General features: G+C 36.8%; 1 protein-coding gene across 1 annotated transcript in view; it reads left to right on the top strand.

Moving 5' to 3' along the window:
- The window catches only part of LOC131932758 (uncharacterized), a gene marked incomplete at its 5' end in the record, with an annotated part of 16,120 nt that extends 4,551 nt beyond the window's left edge, over positions 1 to 11,569 (top strand). The window contains 8 exon segments of the mRNA XM_059289673.1: positions 2,920 to 3,121; positions 4,309 to 4,382; positions 5,471 to 5,618; positions 8,361 to 8,435; positions 9,085 to 9,173; positions 9,829 to 9,902; positions 10,546 to 10,637; positions 11,411 to 11,569. Coding sequence (XP_059145656.1) covers positions 2,920 to 3,121; positions 4,309 to 4,382; positions 5,471 to 5,618; positions 8,361 to 8,435; positions 9,085 to 9,173; positions 9,829 to 9,902; positions 10,546 to 10,637; positions 11,411 to 11,569 — 913 coding nt within the window.
- Positions 11,570 to 12,262: the final 693 nt, after the last annotated feature.

Below are 12,262 nucleotides of genomic sequence, written 5' to 3'. Positions count from 1 at the left end.
TGAGATTGTTGCTAAGTGCACGAGTCTACTTTGTACTTTACGACATAGCCCCCCCCCCTTAGAACATTTTAAGTGCTTCCCCCCCCCCCCCCCCTCCCGGGAGAAAAAAAGTCTGGGAAAAAAATACTGAGTCAAAAAATGTTCTTGTAGTGTTGGGCTCCCTGCAGTCCTCCCAAGAAAATTTGACTGTCTTTAGTAATAATTGTAAAATGTCTATATTGTGTAATTATGTAAAGATTTTTCTGTATTTGAAAAATAAAATTTTATAAATAATATAGATTCAAGCCTAAAATTTTTATATATGAATCCTTTAGGAGAGGGTGAAAAATATGAAGAAAAATACCTAGATGTTTAATTTACGACTAAGACTGTATGTCTACAAACATTAATAGTATTGCAATCTATAACGGCTACTGATGTATTTGTTTTAAAAAAAAAAACTTACCAAACTATTTTGTTTAGAACTTTAGCTCTATATAATTTTTACGAAATCAAATAAAAACTTAAGGTTATTTTATTCAAGGGAAATAACTTTCACAAAAATAGCTAAATTAACCAAGTTTAACTAAGACATTCTTGAAAAGCACAAAAAACAATCTAAATTTTATTACGTAACAAGTATTGCAAATATTTTTTATTAGCTATGTAAACTTCTAAAAACAACAGATTTTACCAAATGAATACTTAAGTGTAGGTTTTGTATGAAAGTCTAAAAGCAGTAGCTTTATTGTAACATATTTTAATTCAATAACGGTGACATACATGGAATGTGTTACTGAGTGAAAGCAAAAGAACTAAAAATTTTGGATCCCTTAAATAAAGGGACGACGTTCAAAAAATCTAACACTGGTAACTATTTAAACCAGGGGTCGGCAACCTGCGGCTCCTTTGATATCATGACGCGGCTCTCCAGCTCCTTGAACAAATACTAATAATCTTGATAAAAAATAAAATATTTGAAATTTAAAAAATGTTAGTGGCTCTTTAAAACAAGGGAAATTTTGAAAATTGTAACTTTTGGCTCTTCCACTTCAAAAGGTTGCCGACCCCTGATTTAAACCATTGTTAGAATTATTGATTAAATATAAGAAAATTATAATTTGAAAAAAACAAAGTTTACGGATAGTTATAAATTCCATCCTATTTAATATTATATATCAATACTTTAAGAGTGGTAATATAGATTCCTAAAAAAAAATGAAAGATTTTTCAACTAGAGAACGCCTACCTTTCATTGTAGTGTGTTCCGTACTGAATTGAAATCTTATAACTTACGATAAACTCGACTACTCGATATAGTCTACTACATTCACAACACATATCAAACTTAGATACCTAAACATAACTAGACTCGATGCTCCAGAGCTACGACACCAACTCGTTTAACTTCATTAAGCTCTACAAACGATACTCCCTATCAGCAACGATTTCACTGGACCTACTACTACACTTTTACAGTAAATCTAATTCGATGCCTTAATGAAACAAGAATCAATACACCCGAACTCCAGAACTACGATTCTTCATCACCTGCATTCTCATTTCTTTTATTACCAATCAGATTCCACTAGACTTTCAACTACAAAACAGCCGAATAAAGATTATGACACTTTAAGACGTTGATACTTTATACCTACGAAACCAAATCAGCAACAGGCTTCCGCCGTTACTCCCAAATCTAAACGATTCATCAAAACTTACCAAACAAGTACAATACGTTGAACACCCCGTCATTACAAAACTCTGTACACCAGGACAGATTTCTAATTCAAAGTCAGAGAAAACGAGACTTACAAGCCCTAATTTTGGGGTGGGGATGTAAAATTGAGAGTTTGTCCTGGGTGCCGAAATAGATTGGTACGCCTTTATAAAAGTTATTAATTATTTATTAGGTACTTTTTGATAATAGTGATTAATCATGTTGCGCCCCCTAGGGACGGCGCCTAGGCGACCGCCTAGTTCGCCTTATAGGTAGCGCCGGCCCTGCATTTGCCTTATTCCCATGATCTACCAAGTTATCGTGATGACCTACCATTTGACTTATTCCCATACTTATCCTGCTGACCTACTATCTGACTTATCCTGATCATCTACCAACTTAGCTTGATGACCTACGATTTGACTTATCCCTATGTAACGAAACCTGATGACTTATGATAACCTACCATCCAAATCCGAATGACTCACTAAACTATCCTAACGATTTATCATCTGACTTAATTCTTATGAGCTATCATATTTATTATTCCTAAGACCTACCTAACTTACCTTGATTTCCTAACTTACTTATCCTGCTAAACCTCATTACTTATAGATTCCCCTGAAATATTTCGCAGCTTACACCTCCAACTAACCTCTTCCCTAACTGAACTATTTTGATTTAACCTTAATCTTAACCATAACCATAGCCACAACCAAATCCTCATGAATATTACCTTCGATATGTCTGTGTACTGTATTGGGTTCTTCTGTCTAGGGGAGGATGTATGACAACCTGATACGTACAGCACAATACAGTATATTGAATCATACTAATAGTGATAATAAATAATGACAATCACGTTCAATGCATACACCAACTGTCAGTGAATACCACTCGTCCGAAAACACAACACACAACCAAGGGCTACAACTGTGTACAAAAGTGGGTACCTGACACACCACGTGTTTCTGTCAGACTTTTTTCTCCGGGGGGGGGGGGTCGCTAAAAAATTTCGGAGTGGGGGGAGCGGAGGACTAAATTTACGGGGATAGTCTCCCCCCCCCCCCCAGAGAAGATGTCTGGAAGAAACTCTGGGCACACACACTGACACACACACACACACAAGCAGGGAGTGTATCCGTGAAGGATTTAACATACTACTGCTATAAAAGAACAAAGCAATACACAAGATCTAACACGATAATCCCAAATCTCAGAAAAGAAGAGTTCGGATTCAACGCGACCGAGAAGAAGATTATCTCCCCCATCCTGACCTTCATCCAAAAGCTGCAAGTGATCAAGGGGCGGCAACTGAGGGGGGAGAGCAGACTGCCGGCTAGCTCCAAGTGGCACCTCTTCCAGACGCCGATCATGAAGACCAAGTTGAAAAACCTCATACTGTCAACAAAACACGCGGCGGTAAGGGGTGTCATGTGACTTTGTTTGACGGTTTGATTGGGTGTAGGGCTTTAGTGCAATGTAGGCTTTTGGTGAACTGTCTTTAATATAAAAAATGGACGTTTTAATGATTATAGGCTTTTGGTGAACTAGATTTATTGCAACAAATGAACGTTTTAATGATTATAGGCTTTTGGTGAACTAGATTTATTGCAACAAATGGACGTTTGTTGATTGTAGGTTTTTGGTGAACTAGATTTATTGCAACAAATGGACGTTTGTTGATTGTAGGTTTTTGGTGAACTAGATTTATTGCAACAAACGGACGTTTGTTGATTGTAGGTTTTTGGTGAACTAGATTTATTGCAACAAACGGACGTTTGTTGATTGTAGGTTTTTGGTGAACTAGATTTATTGCAACAAATGGACGTTTGTTGATTGTAGGTTTATTATGAACTAGATTTATTGCAACAAATGGATGTTTGTTGATTGTAAGCTTTTGGTGAACTATATTTTTTGCAACAAATGGTCGTTTTATGACTGTAGGTTTATGGTGAACTATGTTTATTGTATCAAATGGGTGTTTGTTGATTGGTGGCTTTTGGTAAAATATGTTTATTATAAAATAGGTTTTGGTGGATTGTGGGCTTTCGATAAACTATTTGTATTGTAACATATGGAGACAGCCCTATGTCTTTGCCGAAAGGTGGTTCTATGTCATTCAGTGTTTCTTCCAGACTTTTTTCTCCGGGGGGGGGGGGCACTTGAAATCTTCGGGGAGGGCGGTAAACTTTCTTCGGGGGGGGGGGGGCGGACACTGTTAAAAGTATATATTTTCTATATAAATTATATAAATTTCATTTCGTTCGGGGGGCGGTAAAAAAAATTTGGTACCCCCCCCCCCAAAGAGATGCCTGGAAGAAACTCTGATGTCATTGTAGGAAGGGTGGGGGGGGGGTCTTTGACCTTGTAAGGAGACGGGTCTATATCCTTAAGTAGGCGGGCCATGTCCTTAAGTAGACGCGTCTATGCCCAGGTACAACTGTGGACTTAAGTTTTAGCCTGACCGGATGCCTACGTCCTAGTGGTCAGTAGTGTAACTACATTTAACTATTGCTATATAGCTACAAACCCACCATCTTTATAAACAATAATTTATGAAGAAAACTCCAATCCATGCGGAAAAAAATATGTTTTTTGCTTTTTAGATTCGGGCACGATTTCGACGGGTCATCAATCTAGTACGATGCGTTTATCGTTTTATTCACATCATCTCTGTCATGTAAGTCTTTAATTAAATTCAACGAGTGAATGCAACATGAAAATAGAATGAGCGAATACATAAATGTAACCAAAGTCCCGTTAGGGCAGTGCATGCCATTCCTTTCAAGGAATAAGTCACGTGATACGGATGAATGAAAGACCGGATGTTTTTTTTGTGTGTTTTCTGGGTTCTGTTAGATTACTGATAACTGCGTGTTTTAGCGAAGATATTAATGTAGTAATACAAGATTTCGAATGTTGATACTGCTATTATTAAATGGAGATGGAGTGGACACATTTTGCACCCTCACATGTCAAGCACTAGACTGGAATGCCCAAGGAAAGAGGAATCGCTTAGAACTGAGTACGACTGTAATGCCCAAGGAAAGAGGAATCGCTTAGAACTGAGTACGACTGTAATGCCCAAGGAAAGAGGAATCGCTTAGAACTGAGTACGACATGAATGCCCAAGGAAAGAGGAATCGCTTAGAACTGAGTACGACATGAATGCCCAAGGAAAGAGGAATTGCTTAGCACTGAGTACGATGGAAAGGTGTGGTTGAATCCCTATGCTCCACAAGGGGTCCACATGATGACAATAATGATGATTGCAATTATTTGAACGTATTAACTTTGTTAACAGTTGAAAAAAATGTAATCATATCGTAGCAATGTTGCCATAGTGTTGTGGAAAAAAAATAATACAGTCCTATTATTATTGCATGAATATTGTTAGAAATGTTAAAATATTTGTTTGAGTGCTAGTTTCCTGTCTTTAAAATGTATGCTTATCGTGAATGTTTTAGGATATAATAGTCTTGAGAAAGTATATGTATAAGAATTCTACCGAGCAGACAGAGGCGTAGCGACCCTTCCCGGCGCCCGGGGACAAACTTTCGATTTGCACCCCCCCTCAAACTTTCGATTTGCACCCCCCCCCCTTCAAACTTTCGATTTGCACCCCCTCCCTCGAACTTTCGATTTGTTTCTCCAACCCATTTTGGCGCCCCCTAACATATGCCCCCCCCCCCCCCGCCCCCTCCCCTCGCTACGCCTCTGTGAGCAGATACTTAAATTAAACTAGCACCGGTTCTTTCCCTCCTTCAGATCGGGCGACACCAAACTGATCATGAAGAGTGTGGCCCAGTTCACACAGGAGCAACTCAAGAACACCTCCCTAAAGTTCGGCAACCAAAACCGAGACGGCAAGGGGAAAATGATGTTCAACGCGGCTAAATATAAACTCTCGAAACGGGTAAATCCGATCATGCAACAAGCAGCTATTTATAAGCTTCAGTAATAAATAAATCAGAACGTTTGAAAACTAACGTATGTTTAAAAAAATAATCTAAAAAAGTAAAGAGTATTTATCAAAGATTAGTTAAAATGTTTTAGATTTTGGCTTTAAAATTTGAAGACCCGATTTCTCTCTGAATTAAGATGAACTAACTTGATTAGCGTCTTTGTCCAAGATGTTTTTATATCCTCATCTTGATTAGCCTCTTCGCAACTTCTTTAATAGTTGCAACTTAATTAGTCAATTAATCTAATCAAATATGATCAGTACCTTAGAAAAATTCGCGCTAGTATTTTCATATACCTAGTTCCACGTATATCGATACTTCAACTATATACATAGCATTATGTAGAATCGAGATCATAGCCCTAAACTTGAAGCCAATTATAGTAATTAGGATATTGATATGGGTCAAATACCACGTACTCTAATTAAAGCAGCAGATCACTACGCCACTATCTATTACCCCAACCCATTATCAAATATTGCAGTCATTAGTACCAAACTCAGTGGCGTAGCCAGGATCGTCTCAAGGGGGGGGGGGGGGGGTTCCAATTTTTACCCGGGGACAAACTTTCGATTTGCACCCCCCCCCCATAAACATTCGATTAGCACCCCCCCCCCTCAAACTTTCGATTTGCAACCCCCCCCCTCAAACTTTCGATTTGCACCCCCCTCCTCAAACTTTCGATTTGCACCCCCCCCCCCTCAAACTTTCGATTTGCATCCCCCCTCATACGTTTTATATATATATACCGAGGGGTCTATGGGGGGGGGGGGGTTATGACCCCCCCCCCCTAATTCCCTCTGCCTACGCCACTGACCAAACTCTCTGCTAGCTCAGCCTATTTTATAAAACAAATTTTACAACGATGAGTTTTAAAGAACAATACACATGATATGACGGGACGGAATGGTCGCGCTGGTAGAGTTCACGATAACTTATCATAAACTTTCGAGTTCGGATCCAGGCTCAGTCTATTTTATAAAACAAATTTCATAACGATGAATGTTAAAGAACAACACGCAGGATATACCGGGACGGAGTGGTCGCGCTAGTAGAGTTCACGACTACTAATCCGAAGCTCTCGAGTTCGGATCCCGGGCTCGACTCCATAACACATCCCTGACTAAAATGGCTTTAGAACTTACTTAGATTTCCTATGCCGAGGTCATAGAAACAGATAAATTCTGCTTCTTATGCCTTTTGAAAAAAGGGGGGTAACCTACTAATGAAAAATGCAGTTTCCTTGAAATCGGTTGTTTATTTTTTTAATTGAAGCACAAAGATAAGTGGTTTTCTTTATATTGTGTGTTACAACACACGTTTAATCTAATCAGCAGGGGTAATATCTTACAGCTCAAACAGTACTAATTTATTAATTGTATGAAACTTCATATTTTTCTAACTTTCAAATAGCAGTATCAGGTACCAGGTTTGTGTTCACTTAGCGTATAAATATTACAGAAATGTTTCCGGCTTCAGGAGGGACTGAATATTTAATTTTCTATTATTTATCTACATTTCTTTTAGCAAATATAATTAATGTCTGTTGTGTAGGCCATATGAAAATAACATAATCGTGTTTTAGCTTTGTGCAAAAAAAAAAAAAAAAAAAAAAAAAAACATTAACCCATTTGATCTGTAGTTTTGTGCAAAAAATATTTTTTCACTTTATTCGAAAAACAACTATTTAGTTCAGTGCAAGTAACATTTTGTTAGACTTTGTGTAAGTAACATTTTTAACCTTTCGCAGTAACGTTTTTTGTAGCCTTGTGCGAAAACACATTTTTTTCTAGATTTTAGCAAATAACATTATATTTTTTAATTAAGCTTTCTTCAAAAAACATTATATTTTTTAATTAAGCTTTCTTCAAATAACATTATTTTTTTAAATAAGCTTTCTTCAAATAACATTATATTTTTAATTAAGCTTTCTTGAAATAAAATTATTTTTTTAATTAAGCTTTCTTCAAATAACATTATATTTTTTTTATTAACCTTTCTTCAAATAACATAATATTTTTTAAATTAAGCTTTCTTCAAATAACATTATTTTTTTAATTAAGTTAAGCTTTCTTTAAATAACATTATTTTTTTTAATTAAGCTTTATTTAAATAACATTATTTTTTAAATTAAGCTTTCTTCAAATAACATTATTGTTTTAATTAAGCTTTCTTCAAATAACATTATATTTTTTTAATTAAGCTTTCTTTAAATGACATTATTTTTTTAATTAAGCTTTCTTCAAATAACATTATTATTTTAATTAAGCTTTCTTCAAATAACATTATATTTTTTTAATTAAGCTTTCTTTAAATGACATTATTTTTTTAATTAAGCTTTCTTCAAATAACATTACTATTTTAATTAAGCTTTCTTCAAATAACATTATATTTTTTTAAATTAAGCTTTCTTCAAATAACATTATATTTTTTTAATTAAGCTTTCTTCAAATAACAATATATTTTTTTAATTAAGCTTTCTTCAAATAACAATATATTTTTTTATTAAGCTTTCTTCAAATAACATTATATTTTTTTTAATTAAGCTTTCTTCAAATAACATTATATTTTTTTTAATTAAGCTTTCTTCAAATAACATTATATTTTTTTAAATTAAGCTTTCTTCAAATAACAATATATTTTTTTAAATTAAGCTTTCTTCAAATAACAATATATTTTTTCCTTATGACTAGCTGCCGTTCAGTATGGAGGTCAAACTGACCTTGACGAAGCCCTGGTTTGATAGATCTGATAACGAAGTGACTGAGGTAAAGGGGTCATCCCATAAATGACGTCACGCTTTTTTTTGACGATTTTTACCTCCGCCCTCAACCTCTGTCGCACATCGTGACAAAAAGCCAGACCCCCCCCCCCCCCAAAAAAAATGACGTCACACTTCAGCTTACAACCCCACCCTCAAAATTGCAGTTGAATTTTTCTTAAAACATCGATTATTTTTTCCACAATCTTGTCTGAACTCTGTCAGCATAGAGTATTTTAATCAATTCCTATTACAATTTATTAAAACCCCATTTTCTAAAACGCGAAATAACGGCTAAAACTCGTTTTCTAACATTACTTTTTGTTCATGCAAAAATGTGACGTCCCACCATCTGAATCCCCCCCCCTCCCCCTCATCACACACCGTCACAAATTTACGGACCTCCCCTCCCACTAAGAGTGTGACGTCATTTATGGGCGACCCCTAAGTATTCACCTGCCCTGTGACAATAGCATATCATATCATTATCTCAATTATTTTTTTTAAATTAATGTTGTTTACTCAATTAAAAAAAAGTTATCTTTTAAGAACAAAACCTGAAGTTGTTAAAACCCAAAACTTTCGGTTGTTGGTAAAATAAATCGCAGGTTTTAATGAACTAAACCTCCAGGTTGATACAAAATTTAAACCTACAGGTTGTGAAGACACTCCAGGTTTTGCGGAGCTTTGTGGAATTTCCTAAGTCTTCGCAGAGGCGCCTGGCACAAGTAGCCTGGCTTATCGAGTAGGTTGATTGATAATTATATTTTCTTCCTAATTAGGCCTATAGACAAGATTAATTAGTTATGATTGTAGATGTGTTTAGTGGGTTGATATGAATATATTTTTAATTATAAATAATTGTTCTTTTTAATTAAGATTTTCTTCATAATTAGGTCTATATACAAGATTATTAATTAGTTATAATAGTACAAGTGATTAGTAGGTTGATGTGGAAATATTTTTAATTATAAATAACTGCTCAATTGTATCTAGATTTTCTTCATAATTAGGCCTACATACAAGTTTAATTAGTTATGAAAGTAGATTTTTTTTTTAATTTCACCTTACGTGTAAATTAGATTTGTGACTGTATCTATTATTACTCTTCTTAGCTAATTAAGTTAATAGAGTTGATGGATACCACTATAATTATACCTAATTAGTTTATTTAAACACGTATGTCTTTATCATTGCACATTGCTAATGTGATCAGTAAATTGGTCTAATGCATTAGCTATTAGTTAAATTACACTTGCCGCATCCTCCCTTGATCTCCAACCCTCTCTGATTCTACTCTAATCTCGAATACTACCCCTCCCTAACTCACACCACTTACCCTCCTCCCCCCCCCCCTCCAACCCCCTCCTAACTCCTCTCTCATACCTGAATGACCACAGGGTACCGGCGGATAAGGTTATCATCAGGGAATGCCACATCTCACAAGATTTCTACATTTTACTTCGCGGAAAAGGTAACCAGTTGTTTTAAAGATTGTAATTAAAAATAGTTTTACTTCGCGGAAAAGAAAATAGGTTTTTACTTCGTAATTCCTATATAATTTTACGAGCCGACCCGCAGCACATCATACGCCGCTATTTAGTTGTTTTATTTTCTACTTTTCAGTAATTCATAATTTGTGAATTCGACAGTACCAATGCTGCCACTGAAAATATTTGCTTTAAAACACTAACCCCCCCCCCTTTCCCCTAACCCCGACCCTACACCCCCCCCCCCCCCCCCGTGAAAGCAGCCTCCTCTTAGTTATTTCTTAGTTACCTCCTGTAATTTTAAAATCGAACTAAATAATCTGCCCCTAATAGAAACCTGACTCTACGGCTCTACGATTTGTAAACATTTAGCTTTGTAAACATTTAGCGTGACCACAGCTCACGCAAGACAATGTGGGGGTGGGGTGGGGGTGGTAGTGATAGTGATAGAGAGAAAGAGAGGGGACTGCAGGGAGGCGCTTGCAGCTTGTTTTCTAACGGCTCCCAGAAGAGAATTATATATATAGATACTTAGCTAACTAAAATAGTTTAAGTTACAATTGTACAAATTATGCAACATTTTTTAATGGATTAATTAAATTAATTTTTTTTTTTTTGTATACACAGCCAAGATGACGAAACTAAATGGAAGTCCTTTCGTCGATGAAAAAGGGGAGCACACTCTAATTCGTTGGCTCAAGAGGGACACAATTTTTGGTGTGAGTTGAAAATTAATTAAAAGGGAAACAACATTTTTGTTGTGAGTTGAATATTATTAGTGTCTTAAATCAAAGATTTAAAGATTTACTATCAATGCCACTATCAATTATTTCACCTGCCAAAAAATACTGATTATGGTTCTGTCAAAAATACTGACTAGAGCTCATACACTAATACTGACCACTGATCAATCACAGGTAGTGACCAGTTCCCTATCACAAAAACTGACAATTGTCCAATCACTAATAATGCCAACTGCACAGTTACAAATAATGCACAGTGCAGGCATAAGTACTGACCACTAACCCGTAAGTCTCGAGTTCGAATCCGGGTTCAAGTCAGTAGACCGTCCCTGAGTCCACCCAACTTTAATGGGTACCTAACTCACGTTAGGGAAAGTAAAGGCGGTTGGGCATAGTGCTGACCACATTATCTCTTTATATGCCGAGGTCACAGAAACAAGTGAACTCTACTTTACTTGCCCCATAGACCGTCAGGTTTGAAAGAGAAACTTTACTTTTTGTTTACTGGTCAGTCACATGTCCTGTCACATATACTGACCACTTCCCTATCTTAAACACTGACTAATGCCTAGTCACCAAAACGGACAACTGATCATTCACAGAGACTGACAAATAAATACTGACAAACAGCATTGTCACAATTAATGACCACTGCCTAGTATTGAACACACTGCTCATTCACAAATACTGACCACTGCCGTGTATTGAACACACTGCTCACTCACAAATACTGACCACTCCCACCCCAGGAGGAGAGTATGTCCCAGCCCCTCTCAGAACGTGAGTACACTGTCTACAGTACTGACCACTGTGACGTGTTGGCTGTTAACATCAACGACTACCTCGACATGCTGATGAAGACACGGGACGATGAGGAGGCCCCAGAACACATCGCCTTTATCAGGTAAGTACACATGGTTGCAGGTACACAGGTTACTGCACACACCTGGTATTGTGTACACAGGTAAACACACATACGTAGTGTCAGGTATACAGGGTAACACATACACACTGGTGGCAGGTACACAGGTAAACACACACTTTGTATCAGGTACACAGGTAAACACACACTTTGTATCAGGTACACAGGTAAACACACACACTCGTGTCAGGTACACAGGTAAACATACACACTTGTGTCAAGTACACAGGTAACTACACACTCATCTGGTGGCAGGTACACAGGTAACTACACACCTGTGTCAGACAAACAGGTAAACAAATACACGTAGTGTCAGGTACACAGGTAACTACACACACGTAGTGTCAGGTACACAGGTAAACACACACACGTAGTGTCAGGTACACAGATAAACACACACACGTAGTGTCAGGTACACAGGTAAACACACACACACGTAGTGTCAGGTACACAGATATACACACACACGTGGTGTCAGGTACACCGGTAAACATACACACCTGGTGTCACACAGGTAAACACACACACATGGTGTCTGGTACACAGGTAAAAACACACACACATGGTGACTGGTACACAGGTAAACATACACACATGGTGTCACACAGGTAAACACACACACATGGTGTCAGGTACACAGGTAAACATACACACCTGGTGTCACACAGGTAAACACACA

Source organism: Physella acuta, unplaced genomic scaffold (assembly GCF_028476545.2).
Source record: "Physella acuta isolate Inbredline_101_S28 unplaced genomic scaffold, ASM2847654v3 ptg002271l, whole genome shotgun sequence".
Taxonomy (NCBI): domain Eukaryota; kingdom Metazoa; phylum Mollusca; class Gastropoda; family Physidae; genus Physella; species Physella acuta.
This window is presented reverse-complemented; position numbering and strand designations above follow the sequence as displayed.